The sequence below is a fragment of the Sardina pilchardus genome, chromosome 9, assembly GCF_963854185.1.
Source record: "Sardina pilchardus chromosome 9, fSarPil1.1, whole genome shotgun sequence".
NCBI classification, from domain to species: Eukaryota; Metazoa; Chordata; class Actinopteri; order Clupeiformes; family Clupeidae; genus Sardina; species Sardina pilchardus.
Window position 1 is genome coordinate 12693206 of NC_085002.1, and position 16261 is coordinate 12709466.

At 46.7% G+C, this 16261-nt stretch overlaps 1 protein-coding gene across 1 annotated transcript; it reads left to right on the forward strand.

The window, feature by feature from the left end:
- Positions 1 to 196: 196 nt before the first annotated feature.
- dctn2 (dynactin 2 (p50)) lies at positions 197 to 16257 on the forward strand. Its single transcript, XM_062545829.1, has 14 exons — positions 197 to 394; positions 1438 to 1506; positions 7819 to 7915; positions 8163 to 8224; positions 9017 to 9115; positions 9648 to 9808; positions 11479 to 11632; positions 11907 to 11972; positions 12083 to 12118; positions 12717 to 12794; positions 13300 to 13371; positions 14299 to 14401; positions 14837 to 14928; positions 15296 to 16257. Exons 1-14 carry the CDS (start codon positions 359 to 361, stop codon positions 15380 to 15382), a joined length of 1212 nt encoding a protein of 403 aa, XP_062401813.1. The 5' UTR covers positions 197 to 358; the 3' UTR covers positions 15383 to 16257.
- The last annotated feature ends 4 nt before the right edge of the window (positions 16258 to 16261 follow it).

Genomic DNA, 16261 nt, shown 5'->3' on the forward strand with positions numbered 1-16261 from the left:
TGTTATAAGTGGTTAATTAAACAGTAATTAAACCACTTAAAATAAACTAATGAATGGTTGCAGTGTATCTTTTGAAAGGCCCTTTTCTCCCTTATAATAAAAGTATAATAAATCCCTACAATCACATTACATTACATCATTCTTGACGACATCATCCCGTAAAGTATCGCGATTGTTCAGGCTTGCAACCATCCGAACTGTCAAAAGGAGCGGCCTAATCTACCCACCACAGCAAAGTGGTTGTCATTTTTAGTCAGGGCTACTTTACGTGTTACGGCTTCATACAACCCGTTTACCTAAATACAGTATATACAATTAGATATCAAGTAAGAAACCACTTGCATCTTGTGGCGCTGCGATGGCTGATCCCAAATACGCCAATTTACCAGGCATCGTAAGTATGGTTTGAGGCTAATAAGCTACCGTTAGCTATTTGACCTAGCTCGTTAGCCAAGGCTAAGACAATAACAATAAAATACTACTACCGTTGTTGTACGCTTTTAAGTCTTAGCTCGTTAGCTAGCCAGCTAGCTGTTCATACTTTATAATATGTTAATGATGTTTTAAAACCCCAGTGGTCAGGTGGAACTGGTTATAAGACAATGAATTGCAAATCACAGTATCAGGTTTAAAGTTACATCCAAGATAACGTTAGCATTGGGTTAGCGTTACACACCTTCGCCGGGGGAGATTGCTAACTCACTACCATAGGCTTGAGCCGGCTCTACAATTTGTACAGGGATTCAACGGGTGTTAATGTAAGCATGTGGGACATTTGGATGTGGTCGATATTTCTGGAACAGAATGCAATTACATCGGTGTTTTCTAGTTCTAGTTAGGAAGAATGCTATAGCGAACACTGATGAACATGCAAAGGATGCTAGTTAGCTTGAACTGAAGTCAGCTGATGTGACTGGCATACGTGGTTGACTCGGAAAGAATGTAACGTTATGCGGGCTAGTGGTAATGAAGCAGCACAAGTTTAAGATGAGGTATAGTGTAATACCTTCAAACGATCTAATTGTACGCCAACTTGACATCACTGGGAAATGTTGAACTTTGATGCGCAGTAACCCGTTGCGGAACAACTGTTTCAGGGCGTTGGCCAGTGTATTAAAATAAACACATAAACCCAGTGGCGAGACTGCCATCTGGTCAGTTATGTAGCCCTTAACGTTTAATGTTCTATATGAATATAGAACCAACTTCACTGTGTTAAATCATAATGAAGAGTTTAAGCCTCTTAGGCTACGTTATATTCTTATCTGGATGTCAATACACACCCTCATAGTTGATGTGCTTTTCATTGCCTTCTTGTTTTTTTTTAACTGTTCCAGACACACTGTAGTCACCAGACTGACTCTAAAGAGCTCTCATAGCCTATTTCCCCTAGTCTCTCCTGATTCCTGTTTGAGTAATAACTAAATGTGCCTACAGGCCTTCAATGAGCCTGATGTCTATGAGACCAGTGACCTACCTGAGGATGACCAGGCCCAATTTGAGTCGGTAAGTGACAGACGAACACACAGATTTGTATTTATTATTATCTCTAAGTGAATCCATCAGATTACATCAGTCATTACTATGGTTTGACACAGATTTATCATTCATGTTCTGTGTTAATCTGGAGTATTGATCCGTGTGATTTCAGAGTTGTAGTCATTGCCCTGTTTCATTGAATGCTGTGTGATTATGAATTCAGCTTTGAAAGTGACATTATAGCTGTTGCAGTCCAAGCATAGAGTAGACCTCTTTATCTGAGTTGTCCCTGTCACATGATGCATGAGTTTAAACCACAAACCAGCCAGCCAGATCAAACCCTACTGGAGGCATGGAGAGCAATGGAGGCCAGTTTGTTATGTCGGGATCTCCGCACCAGTGGATTAGGGCTGACCTCTCCACCCTTCTGTAGCCTGAGTTGGTTGGTTTGTTATGGTTTGTAGTCTCATGTCACGGTCACAAGACAGCAAAGGTGAAACGGCCTATTGTGCTTTTAACATGCTCTGACCATACATTTGTTAATCTAGCGAAGTCTTCTCTTTGATAAAAAATATCACTGAGTGGAACAAACAAATGAGGGCCAAGCACTGCAGACAGTGCTTCCTTTACAACAACAGTTCAGTGGTATAATGTCACTTCATTCATGAAGCAACCTAATAAATGTCACAGTGTTGGTTATGCACTTGAAGCCCACCTCCTGAAGCGCAGCATGGCTCTGCGTTGCTAACTCGTGTTTGCCTGATCCTAAACACTAAAAACACCTAATAGAGTTCTTCCTCCCCGTGTCCCATGTCCTCCCCTCCTCCTCCTCCTCCTCTTCCTCTTCCTCCTCGGACTCTAGTTTGTGCAAGTAAGAGGTTCTATTTCTCTTCCCAGTTAAGTCCAGTATTTGCATGGGTTCATGAAAGCAATTTGAAAAAGACATCTTTGGTCTTGTGTTTTGTTCTTTGCTTGGGGTGTTCTAATGAATTTAAAATAGTATTTCTAGAGTAGAAGTGGTGATTGACGTGATTTGATGGGTTTGTGATCTTTTGCTTTGGGAGAAAATATTTTTTTGTTCTAATGTATTTTTGAAATCATGGTGTTTTAAATTTATTTCTTCAATATGACTGTGATTAATGTCTGAAATTTGCCCTGCACAAGTGCTAGAGTCAGTGGAGGGTAGTTTATCGGTGTCAGGCTAGATGTAGCAAGTGCAGATGTTTTCCATTAGTTTGAGGCTTTCTGTTTACCACCTCATTTAGATATAGTCCCCTTTTCACCCCAGAAAATAAGCAATAGGCCTATATATTGTGTGTGTGTGTGTGTGTCTGTAGCCCCTTTCACATTCAGAAACGATACATTAGCGTTTAAGAAATAGCGGGTTCAGGGGATTTCGCAATGTGAAAGGTAAACGTGTTCTGGTCCCGGGTTGTCTGAAGCCGGTTTCAGAGGCGAGTTATGGGAGGCGTTGCCTAGCAGCACGTCACACGCAATTTGGGAGTGAACAATGACGTTAAGCATGCCTTGGACCTCGGAGATAAACTGATAAACACAACTGTCATGCTAGTTCTACCTGGTTTAGCTTCCAAATGATGGCGGGCCACTTGTTATGTTATTTGAATGCCAAATGAGGTCCTTTTGTCTGTCGAAGTCATATTTCAGTGTGCTGAGTCCTGAACAACTTCTGCTCTGACAGTTAGCTCGTTGGCTAGTTAGAACATGTCCACGGTGTTCCGTACACTCTGCCCCCTCGGGTTCGGCGTTTTGTTACATTTACCACAGAAGGATTGAGTGATATGATAACCAATACGCTTCTGGTATACATCATTCAAAAGAGGAGGATCTTATCAACAAAACAAGCCCTCTTTGGGGTTCCTTTGAAAACTGTGACCAATCCTATGAGCGATTTATTGAGATTAGAGCCCGATATTGTGTATGTTGACAGTAACAGTGTTCCGTACACAACGGTCGTGGAATAGTAACAGAGTTCCGTACATTGCTTTTGGACTTAAATTAAACAAACATCGTACTTCGCAGACGTGACTTTTACATTGTTCAATGCTGCTAGATTTGATTTGATTAAGATTGCATAGTCAATGAAGCGTTTTGTTTCTTAATTATGTGACTATGATCATGTTAAATTTAGGCAACATGTAGCTAGCCATACTGGCAAGTAGCCTAGGCTGATACGTTTACGTCCTGCAGGCTAATTGTCAACTTTGAACTCGGTTACTTTTGAAATAAAAAAATGGGAACTCATCAACTCATTCTTAGTGCAGCAGTTAAATATTTCATTTAAATTTCAAAGTGTATCTAGTGCTTATAACGGAAACTGTGACTCGTTTATGAACCCTCAGTAGATGTGGATGCGGCTCGGACAACTCTGGTTCAAAGTGTAGGCTATGATACGCATCACAACATGGACATTCATTGAGCCGTTTTAAATATGAATGCTATATCAAAGACAATATTGCAAAGTGCATGATCTTGGAGAGCTAGCTAAAGGTACATCACGTGTAGTGAGTAATGCAATTTCAAGAAAGCCATGTAAGACCAGGAACATAACATTTGTGGTGAACTAAAAAAACAAAAGCACTCCGTGAACGCATACCTCCACCAAGCGCCTCCTGGATCCAAACGGTGATCCGGATCGCTCCCAAAATATAATTGTTTCTTCAATGGGTCATTACTGAGCATTTCACCGAAATCCAGCCTTACGTTTTTTAGTTATCTTGCTTAGAAATCAACAAACAACCCCCGATAAAAACAAAACCGCGTGTGAGTACTTCCTTGTCTGGGCACGCATGCAACGTTATTACCAAAAGCGCCTGCCTGCACTTGGTATGATTTGATAACGAGTAGCCTATATTAATTACAAGACTACCATAGTTAAAATGATAACCATATTTTAGGCTGACAACCTGTTGTGTTTTGCGAGTAAATGCATGTAGTAAATAGTATACAAATTTAATAAAGCTTTAAAAAAAATTGCATGGAAGTCTGATTTGAAAGAACCAATCAGATAATATAATTTCAGCCAGAAATACTCAGGTAGACATGACTGAAGTTAAGAAATATTCTAACCCTTCAAAGGATTTACAAAAGACATAGGTCATGAATGAATATCGAATTAATTAATACAAATAAGATAACAACCTACCCCCTGGACAACTAGACAAGGTCCAACCTGGTGTTGGTTAGGGAGGGAGGGTGGGTGGGAACATAGAAAATCGATGCCTGAAGGCAACCGGTCAGGTGCCTGAGCAGAGTAATAAAGCCAATGTAGCATGTAACATTTTAATGTCCTTGTAAGACCAGAACATGTACAACACAATTGAGTACAAACTACCTATGTATGGCATGCCACACAGTACCACACTGATGCTTACACACTCTGCGTAGTACCAGAGGGTGCAACTATCACACTGTGGCCACAGGAGGACCTGGCAGGACCCAGGCGTAGCCATATACCCGCACAGGGCACAGTGCACAGTGCACAGTGGGCAGGGCCTCCCTTGCGGCCGCTTGCCTAGGCCTCTCTCTCCTGCCGCCTCTAGCTATCATTAGGCAAACTTTCAAAAAATACGTGCTGGCTGCTGGCAGCAGACGGTTTTGGTAACCTAGCAACAATAAACACTTGACCGAAGTTCTGAGAAAAGGAGGTTCAGGGCACTCTCAGCATAAAAAAACGTGATTGTTGGACACACATATATCTATGGACACAGCAGCTAAAGTTTTCCTAGTCTCTTGTGTGTTTCCTGTATTTTAACCTCCTGCCTGGCCAAATACGTCATCAGTCACACACCCCTAATAGCGGGGTTGACCTCTGTTCCTTTCATATTCAACACGGCTCGGCTCTGATACTACCCCCCGAGACGGGTTGGATTGCCGAGGCGGGTTGACTCCCCACCCCGTGTCGTCAATGTGAAAGGAACAGCCTTAACGTTAAATTCGGCTGATTTAGCGTTAAATTCGGCGAATGTGAAAGGGGCTTGTGAGAGAGAGAGTGTGCGTGAAGTGTGTGTGTGAGAGAGAGAGTGTGAGTGAAGTGTGTGTGTTTATGTGTGTGTGCGAGAAGGTGTGTGCATGCTGCTGACTGTGTGTGTGTTTGTGTGTATGTGTGTGTCCTCGTAGTCTCTTTACTAACAGCCTCCTGCTCCCTCCACTCACACACTAGCGCTCCATATGTTTTAACACCTGCACTGACGCTGATCTTAAGCCAGCCCGGCCATGCCGCGCCGCTCCTTTGATCCCCTCAGACTTGAAAGAGATGGAGGGAGGTTGGGGGGGGGGGGGGGGGGGGGGTTAGCCCTGCCCCACAGCTGCAGACGTGTTTGAGGCGAGAGACTGGGGCCGAGTTTACCCCACACGCCCGGCATCGTCACATGGCAATCCCGTCCGTTTGACTATTACCCTCAACCCCCAGAAGTGCTCCTGAGAGACCACCCTGTGAACTTCTCTTTTGAATACTCTTTGCATTCCTTCTGGGCTAATATGGTTGCAGTTTTGCAAAGGCCTGCAAAAGTGCAATGAGAAGGGGGTATGCTAGAGAATTGCAAGGGAATGCAGAAAATTCGGTGGTGAGAAGGCTAACCCCCGCCCGTGACGGTCTGCAGAAGGTGGTTATAATTGCGGCCCTCTTGTTTATTCTCATGTAGCCCCTGAGCTCGGCTGTTTGTTTTTTGTTGCTGACTGAACCTCCAACCCCATCCAGCCCCCCTCCAGTCTGAGGGGATCTGCTGCGCTTCCTCCTGGAAGCCCCTATAGTGCAGTGCCCAGCTGAATCTGGAGAGGACACTTAGCCACGCTACATTACACGCACATGCCCCCGAACACCGCTGGCAGTGCCCGCTCGACTGTCAAGGCAGCCCGTGCAGAATCAGCACATCATCGGAGCACATCTCACACACACAGGCGTCCTCCCTAAAGGCTGGAGGAAAGGTGGAGGAGGCCTGATGCCCCCCCCCCCCCCATCCCTCTCAACACCCCCTCGCTGACTGTACGCCCACAGTGTCTTGAGGCCGGGGCCGTGCTCGGAGAACAACTGCCCCTTTCTCCTCTCTCTAGCCAGCAGCTCCTGTTTGTGCATGGCATGTGATAACCACATTAATCTGTGTTTCTCTCTCCCTCTTTCTCTTTCCTCTCTCTCTCTCCTTTCTCTCTCTTCTTTCTCTCTTTTTTTTTCTCTAACTCTCTTTGGGAACCTAAGGAGCTGGTAAGAGTGTACCTGATCTTTCCCCCTCCCCTAACACTTAACTTCTCTAAAGCTGTGTTTTCCCTGTGGTTGTCCATTGATTTGTGTATATATATATGTGTGTGTGTGCGTACGTGCGTGCGTATCTGTGTTTGTGTCTTTGTTGTTGGTCAGCTTTGTTGATGTTGCTTGCTGCCCTTTCCCCCCCGCGGACCTTACTAAGCTTTAGCTGAAACTGAAACAGGATGTAGGCAAAGTAACACCCCCAAGTGTTCAACTGTCAACCACAGCTTCCCTTACTCCCCTAGAGAATGCTGTAACTTAGGCCTTCTCTAGCCTGCCTCCCCTGTAACCATAGCCTAAAAGTCTAGTCTAGAACACCCTTGTCTGCGTGTAGAACAGAATGAGTCCTCTCGTAAGATATCCAACACAGTATATCAGCAGCGGGATCATTCTCCTGGTGGTTGTGTGGCCTGTGCGTGTGTGCTTCTGACGGAGCTGGGCTGCTGGAGTATCTGTTGCTTGGATTGTGTGTCGCTCAGTCCCTGTCAGACTGTCACCTCCTTCCCGTGGTGATTGTTGGAATGTGAGAGAGTGAATGACTGATGGCGGCATGAACATGAAATGTGTGTCTGAATGTCTGTGGGTTTCAGGGTGAAGGAAAAAATTACAACGTGTGAAAATAAAGGAAATAAATCAACTGATCAAAATTCAACCACAATCACTTCAACCTTTTATTTTTTATTTATTTGTTTTATATGACACAGTCCTGATTTTGAAGGACCGTCCTACTAAAGGCCTTTGCATAGTCATCTTTATCACTATTTAGCAACATTATTTCTGAGGTATTAGAACCGCTGGTCCAGCTGTGTCCAACTATGGTCCTTCAGAACCAGAACTGAGTGACCTCATCTCCTGTAAGCCTCCACAGTTACGTGTAGTGGCCAGGACATGAGCGTCTACGTGTGCATGTATTTATTTGTGTGTTTGTGTTTATGTGTGTGTTTGTGTTTGTGTTCGTGTGTGTGTGTAATCCAAACAGTGATGAGGTGAGCAGAGTTTGTGTGTGTGTGTGTGTGTTTGTATGTGTGTGTGCATGTGTGTTTGCTTATGTCTGACCTCAGTATGTGCATTCACAACAGGAGGAGTTATGCAGCGACAGTGTGGAGCGCATCGTGGTCAACCCCAATGCATCCTACGACAAGTTCAAGGACAAGCGCGTCAGCACCAAGGGCCTGGGTCAGTGCTAAAACTTCCTCATTCGCTCTCAGTTTGAAGTCGAACGGTAACGTTTGTCAAATGTTATTCCTAAATGCATTCCTGTGAGTCAGCTGAAAAAATTACAAAAACAAGGCGTTCCATCGCCAGGGAGCCTTTCCCCTTGTGCCAGCACTGGCTTTGAATGAGAGCCTGTGTGGATACACACAAAAACCCATCCAAACATCAACGCTTACATGCCTGTGATGTTTCCCCCTCGTCCCTGCAGACTTCTCTGACCGCATCACGAAGAACCGGCGAGTGGGCTACGAGTCTGGAGAGTACGAGATTGTGAGTATTCCCTGCTCTGCACCGCACCGCACCGGTTCCCAGCAGGCTCCACAGCAGCACTGTCCCATTTAAACAGGCCCCCCGCTAACATCTCAACTCATTATTGAGTTATTACAAGTGGGGAGGATCCCTGGGAGCTATCTGCAAACAGCATGTGCTTCCATGAGGGTTTGAGCATGTGTGTGCTCTCACAGCCAAGTTTAGTGTTCATTTTGGTTAAGGTGGCTGGTTAAGTAGTGTTCTATGAATGTACTGTGAATGTGCATTTGTGATCATCTTGGGGCAGTTTCTTTGCCTCCTCCAACTAATTACAGTTGACTAGTCTCTACAACTGTGTACTGTTATATTGTTCTATTTGTAAGTCACTTTGGACAAAAGTGTCTGCTAAATTGCATAAACATAAACCTAACTAGACATGTCTGTCATATCTCCCTTTGCATCCTCCTCCATGGTTTTCACACTGTTGCATTCATGTTCATTCTTGTGCCCATGACTGGCCATTCCCTGTGCCTTGTCCTTTTCTTGCACTCACCTCGACCCCTTTTGCTTTTTTGCTCCCTTCTCAATCTCTCCATTCTCTCTTGCTCCCCCTACCTGTTATACTCTTTCTGTCTCTGTGTGTCTGTCCCTCTCTCCACACCTCTTTCCTTCTTTCTCCTGTTCTCGTTCTTCTCTGTCCCTTTCTCGGTCTGTCTCTTCTTTCTGTCTGCCTCTTGTCCTCCCTCTCACCCCCTCGCTCTTCTTCACTCCTGTTTCATTCTCATTTTCTCTCTCTCTCTCTCTCTCTCTCAGTTGGCCGAGGGCTGCGGGGTGAAGGAGACTCCTCAGCAGAAGTATCAGCGGCTGCTCAATGAGATTCAGGAGCTGACTCAGGAGGTGGACAGCATCCAGGTCAGGACGCCGCTGCCTAGCCTAGCAGCCATCCATACAGCCTGTCTAAGGCCTCGCTCGCACTCGCTGATGGAAACCTATGCAGCGCCGTGTTAATTAGTGGCCTCAGAACAGTAGCTTTTGAAAGAGCAGTTACTGTAAAAGAATAAAAAAAAACCCCTCCTTCTTGGTAAATGTTAATATTCCTGAAATGCCCTCTTAGAATTCTGAATAGAGCGAGGGCTTTTAATAGATTTCAGCAGCGCTTGCACTTTTTGTGCCGTTTCCAATGCCTTCCCGGTAGGAGGGCAGTACCCGCAGGCTGAATTCAAACCCAGCACTGGCCTGGAATATTCTAAACCGCAACTGTCAGCATTACTCCGCAGATTTCACCAACTGCCTATAGGAGTGGATGTCTGAGTGTATAGGAATCTGTGTGTTTGTTAGTTTCTGCGTGCATGTATACATGTATCCATGACTATGCATGTTGTTAATGTATTAGTGTGTGTGTGTGTGTGTGTGTGTGTGTGTGTGTGTGTCCTCCTCTCTTCAGGCGACCACGCGGGAGAGCAGTGCCGAGGAGCGTCTGACCCCCGTGGCGCTGGCCCAGCAGGCGGCCCAGTTGAAGCAGCAGCTGGTGTCGGCTCACCTGGACTCATTGCTCGGCCCGCAGGCCCACATCAACCTGGCCGACCCAGATGGAGCCCTCGCCAAGTGAGCATCGGGGTCAGGCTGGGTGGGGTGGGGCGGGGCGGGGCGGCTGGGCTGTGTGGAAGAAGGCAGCAGTGGGGCTTTGGTTATAGGCTAGAGGGGTGATGGGTAAGGTAAGGTATACAGATTGAGGTGGGTGAGGATGATTGCTAAGGTTAGGTATACAGATTGAGATAGGTGAGGATGACCCCTAAGGTAAGGTAAGGTATACAGATTCAGGTAGGCGAGGAAGAGGAATTGAGCTAGGTGAGGATGATCGGTATGGCAAGGAAAGGTAAAGTATACAGATTGAGGCAGGTAAGGCTGATGGCTAAGGTAAAGGAAGGCATGGTAGGTTGAGAGAAAGGTAGACACTGTCTCCTCCAGTACACCCATATGTTACATCAGGAATTCAACAGATGGAGAGATGATATACAAAGTATATATACTTATGCATGATGACCTGGAGACCTAAATGTAAATGGATCTAAACGTGTCTCCCTCAGTAAGCAGATGGAGATGTTCCGGTGTGGGGAAGGGGGTGTACTTTCATAGGGCCGTGCCCCCGTAGAGGGAACGGGTACTGGAACGCCTGAACAGGAGAGGACGCAGGAGGATGAGGGAGAGAGGGAGAGAAGAAGAAGCCTTTTGTGAAGGAGGGATTTTGTGAAGCTTCGTGTTCCCAGCAAGTGACAGACTGGAGCTTTTGAAGAGCAATAGGGGTTGAAGGGGGATATATGCCACAGTAGGGACAAAAAAAATACGTATTTGAAGGCTTCAGGATGGAGGGAGAGAATGGCAAGGGAATGAGTCAAAAAGAGAGAAAGTGAGTTTTTGGAGCGGGAGCGGGAGGTGATGGCCTGGGTGAAGGGGAGCACGGGGGACGAGGGCAGAGGAAAGTTAATGGAAGAGTGGTTAAGGGAAGCCGGTGAGGACATTAGGGGGATAAAGCTGTCAGAAGGCGGCTGATGAATGGAGAGGCTAAGTGTGCGGAGACACGGCGAACCCGGCGGAGTGCGGCTCGTGCTGTCGAGAGCCGCCCCTCACTTATGACTCCTGTCAGCGCGGGCATTTATCAGAGACCTTGCAGTGTGGCGGCCAGGAGAGGAGTTTCTGTGCTCTTCGTCGTCCCTAACTTTCTCCTTCTCTCTCTCCTTCTCTCGCTCTCTCTCCTTTTCTTTAATTGCGTTCCTGACCCCTGTCTGCCCCCCGCACATGCTCACGGCCTCACTGTTTGATAATGCTCGTCCTGTCACTCTGTTCACCTCTCTGTCCTTCCCCTGATTGCTGTCCCTCTCTCTTTCTCTCTTTCCTTTCTTTTTCTTTCTTTCTTTCTTTCTATCTAACTTTCTTTCACTCTCTCTTTCTCTCTTTCTTTATTTCTCTCTCTCTTTATTTCTTTCTTGTATGCTCTCCCTGTTGCTGCCTTCTTTCTGTTCTCTCACTATCTGCTCCCTCTCTCCTTGCTCTGCTCTGTGTCTTTGTCTTGGTATGCTCTCTATCATCTGTCCCTCTTGTCCTGTCCGTCACTGCCTCCTTTCCCCTTCTGGCCCTCCCTTTCATCTCTCTGTCTTTTTCTCTCTCTCTCTCTCTGTCTCTGTATTGGTCTCTGTCTCTCTCTCTTCCTCTGTCTTTCTCTCTCTCACACACACTCACTCACTCTCTCTCTCTGTCTCTCTCTCTCCGTCCCTCAGGCGGTTGTTGACACAGCTGGAGGCGGCGCGGGCCAGCCGTGGCGCGGCGTCCGGCGAGGGGAAGGCGGCGGCGGGGGCCAAGAGCCCGGACGGGGTGGTGCTGTACGAGCTGCACAGCCGGCCCGAGCAGGAGAAGTTCTCCGAGGCCGCCAAGGTGAGCGCCCACGTGACCCTCCTCCACTGACCGCCAGCACGCTCACTATTGGCCTGATTAGAGGGGGATTCCCCTCTCACACTGGCCAGCAGAAATAAACAGTTTAATAACAAGTAAAAAGGGATGGATTTCTGAAAATGAAATAGATTTGTGGACAAAATTGGAATACATTTGTAGCCTTTTTCATAGGTTTTTTTACGTTTAAGTATGGGAAGGGTTGTAATACTTTATGAATAGTGTTGAGTATGTGTCCCAATCTCTCGTTACTATGCAGATGGCCGAACTGGAGAAGCGGCTGGCAGAACTGGAGACGGCTGTTGGGTCCGGCTCCGATAAGCAGGTACGCATCTTCCGTCAGCGGTCAGGTTTCTGTGCTGGGGTGTCTGGGGAGTTCCTGTCCTCTGTTCCTGCTGGGCTCATGCTCACCTGTCTCCTCTCTCCTTCCTCCAGGGTCCACTCAGTGCAGCGGCAGGAGGCAGTCTGATGGTGAGTGGACTGGCCATGTCCATCAGGACCGGCTGTGGACTATAATCCTGTGTGTGTGTGTGTGTGATGCTGTGCTCTTTGTGTGTGTGCGTGTGTGTGCGTGTGTGTGTGTGTGTGTGTGTGTGTGTGTGTGTGGGTGTGTATATGTGTGTTTAGTGTGGGTAATGATCTGATTTCTGTGTGTGTGTATTGTGGGTAATGTTCTAACCTTGTGTGTGTGTGTGTGTGTGTGTGTGTGTGTGTGTGTGTGTGTGTGTGTGTGTGTGTGTGTGTGTGTGTGTGTGTGTGTGTGTGTGTGTGTGTGTGTGTGTGTGTGTGTGTGTGTGTGTGTGTGTGTGTGTGTGTGTGTGTGTGTGTGTGTGTGTGTAGTGTTGGTAATGTTCTGATTTGTGTGTGTGTGTACTGTGGGCAATGTCCTAACCATTTGTGTGTGTGTGTGTTTGTAGTGTGGGTAATGTTCTGATTTTTGTGTGTGTGTACTGTGGGCAATGTCCTAACCATTTGTGTGTGTGTGTGTTTGTAGTGTGGGTAATGTTCTGATTTTTGTGTGTGTGTACTGTGGGCAATGTCCTAACCATTTGTGTGTGTGTTTGTGCAGGACACCCTGGAGCTCCTGCAGGCCCGGGTCAATGCTCTGGATGCGGCCACTCTGGACCAGGTGGAAGCCAGACTCCAGGTGATTAACTCCCCTAATCTCAGCCTCCTCCACCGAGCCCCCTTGTTTGTCTGCTGAATCCTCCTCCTCCATCTCGTCTCTGCTCTCTTCTCCCTTTCTCTTCTCCTCCCCACATCCCCTCCTCCTCCCCTCCTCCCCTCCTCCTCCCCTCGTCTCCCTCTAGGAAACAAGAGAGGGCCATGTTTTTTTAAAAAGGGGGGCTCCTTTTAAGTACTGCATCGATTAGAGCACTCCAGAGCCTTCTATAGATGCCCTGCAGCAAAAGCAGTCAAGCAGTCACCCACTGCTGCGGCAGGCAGTGCAGCACATCTGTAGACGGTAGAGCTTGAACGTGGGTCTCTGCGAGCAATGTGAAGTTGCCTGGCAGTGCTTCCCAGCGGAAGGCTCACTAAAAAGAAAGGATGTCCTGTCACCCTGACGCAGCGTGTCAAGACGTCAGTTACTGACATGCAAGGTGACTGACGATGAGATGTTAACGTTTGTCTGTGCCTGTCGTCGCCCACAGAGCGTGCTGGGGAAGATGAACGAGATTGCCAAGCACAAGGCGGCCATCGAGGATGCCGACACACAGAACAAGGTAAGGCCAGCAGCTGCCATCCCCGCCCTGTCTCTCAGTCACTCTGCTCATGTCTGAGGCCGAGCCATAGAGAGAGAGAGAGCTCTGGTCTGAGGTGACTGTGCCAGCTTAAAGGGCCGTTAACACCAAGAACAATAACTATAATGGTGGCTGTAAAAAAAAATTCCTCACATATACTTTAACAATAACGACACAAAGAACGATATCACCAGGGATCACTTTCAGAGAGACTGAAGAGAATGATAAAAAGCTGAAAGCAAATTTTAGACATCACATAACAGGAACGGTAGATATTAAGGTAACTGTTACTATAACAATATGCGTGTTCACACTGACCTACGATAAGGAGGGCGTCTACTCATGTTGATGAATATGTGAACGGCCCTTAAGTGCTTCACACTCCCCCCAGTAATGGGTTTAAGGTGAATGAGCCCCAGAAGGCCAGAAGGGAATGGTGCAGCACAGTAGTTAAAGGGGGGCCCACCCAGTGCTCATCCACTTTCACCCAGGAGCTGGACTGGAATGCAGCTCGGAGACCAGCTGCCACACACAATTGGGGAGGTGGGAGCGTAGTGGATGAGGAGCCGGGCTGGCTTGTAAAGTTCGATTCATGGCTGCCACCATTTTGCCCCTAAAGCAAGGCAATTTACCCGGAGTTGCTCCTGGGAGACTGGCCCTTGTAAACCGTATAAATCGCTTTGGATAAAAGTGGCAGCAAAATGAATAAGTACATTTGGCCCGGGTCTGTCCCTGATCCCAATGACCGGAAAGGATCCCAATCCGTTCCAGAGTGGAGAATCGAGATGAGTATGTGTTTGTGTGTGTGTGTGTGTGTGTGTGTGTGTGTGTGTGTGTGTGTGTTATTTAAATAAGCTGCTTCTCTGAGATGTGAGGGACCCGTGTGTGTGTGTATGTGTGTCCCTGCAGGTGTCTCAGCTCTACGACGTCGTCCAGAAGTGGGACGCCATGGCAACCTCTCTCCCTCAGGTGGTGCAGAGGCTGATTGCGGTGAAGGAGTTGCATGAGCAAGGTACCTCTCCTCCTTCATCTCCTTTCATCTCTACCGCACTCTCTCTCCCTTTCTCTTTCCCTCTCTCTCTCTCTCTCTCTCTCTTGCGCTCTCTCTCTCTCTCTCTCTCTCTCCTAGCTTCCTTCCTCAGTTGTGCCTGTTGTACTGCTCTCAGAGCCACCCTGCCTAAGTGAATCTCTAAGCCCCTGTTCCCATTTTTTTTTCTCATAAGTGCTGTGTCTTTGTTGTTCTTTCACTTGCTGTTCCAATCTAATTCAGACACCTCCCAGCATTCTGGATTTGTTTTGCTGAATTCTCCACATTTTTGAATACCTAAAACTTCATGATTTTGGGCAGTTTTCAGTACTAAATACGGATTTGGATATGGATGCTTTTTTGCTGGATACCTGTGTCCCTCTCAGTAATGTTCGACTGATTAATGTCTCTGTCTTTTAGCCATGCAGTTTGGCCAACTGCTCACCCATTTGGACACCACACAGCAGATGATCAACAACTCCTTGAAGGACAACAGCACACTGCTCACACAGGTACGCAAACGCAAATCGTCAGCATAGACTTGTACATGCGGGTGGACGACGGTGGTCTTGTACATGAGTTTCAGCACAGTGTAGTGCAGACTCCATGTTTAGCCAGTTGGAACATACAGCCGCATGTCCGCTGTGCTTGTCCACCACGTTTGACCGGACAGTCCAGCAGCGTACTGTTTTTACCGCCGCATATAGCATCCGCCCGCTGTTAGAGAGTAAAGCCGGGCACTGCGGTGAGCACGGCATCACACGGACTGCTCGCTTGTGTTAAGGCTTAGTGGTGTGAGGCCTGTCAGGCCCTCCCTACATCCTGTCAATCCCTCTCTCTCTTCTTCCCTCTTTCTCTCTCTCTCATTGGCACTCTCAGGTGCAGCAGACCATGAAGGAAAACCTGACGTCTGTGGAGGAGAACTTCTCTACTTTAGACCAGAGGATGAAGAAGCTCTCCAAATAAGTAGACGTGTTGTTAGGTTTTTATTTTTTACTGGAAGAAGAGAAAGAAAGGTTGGAAGGGGAACAACAAAAAAAAAGAGGCAGACAGCTTCTTCCTTTTTTAAACTCCCCTCTTTGTTTTCACATTCTCTCTCTCCCTCCACCTCAGCCTTTTCTTCTTTGCGATGCAGAATGTTCATTGGAATCCACCTAGTACAGGGAAGAGAGAATTGTGACCAAATACCACACTACAGTAGCTTGTACGCCTGCTATTGCCTCAGTCAGATCTGCGGAGATCTGGCCTCTGTACTGTACATCCCCCTATGACTATTTAATCTCCCATATACCTATCAATTACGTAGTCTCCATACAGCACCTGATGGCTATTTATCAGAGATCCTTTTTTATTATTAAGGAATTCTAAACGATGCAAGTAGTCATGTTGTTGGCGCCCTTTTAAAACAAAAAAAACAAGTTGGGATATTACAGATTCAGGTTGCCATGTAAATTGTATCTTATGGTAAGATGTCGTTACAGAATAAATGTCTGTCATACGGTTTTCTGGTTTAGCTACAAGGGTCACTTAAAAAAGAAAAAAAGAAAAAAAACGGTGCACAAAGAAATGGGGTATCATTTCAGATAGCAAAAAGAACATCCACGGCGTTACTGTGGATTACTTGTTTTTTGTTTGTTTTTGACAGGTGGTGATTTGGGTAGGAATGCTTGTAAATATGCCTGCGTACCTTAATGTGTTTTCTGCTCAGTTGCTTGTAACTGTTGCTATTATTATATTATTACTGAAACTACATGCCACAAAAAAGACAATGTCCAATCTGCTTTGTTATTGCCTACAACAGATCATTGATGTTGGGAAAATAAACACATGCTTTAACCTGACTCT

Bases quoted from the DNA above. Each gene is read 5' to 3' on its own strand.
- dctn2 (XM_062545829.1), top strand. From the start codon at position 359: ATGGCTGATCCCAAATACGCCAATTTACCAGGCATC. The intron at 9,116-9,647 runs GTCAGGACGCCG...TCCTCTCTTCAG, and splicing joins AGGAGGTGGACAGCATCCAG to GCGACCACGCGGGAGAGCAG. The intron at 12,795-13,299 runs GTGATTAACTCC...CGTCGCCCACAG, and splicing joins AGGTGGAAGCCAGACTCCAG to AGCGTGCTGGGGAAGATGAA.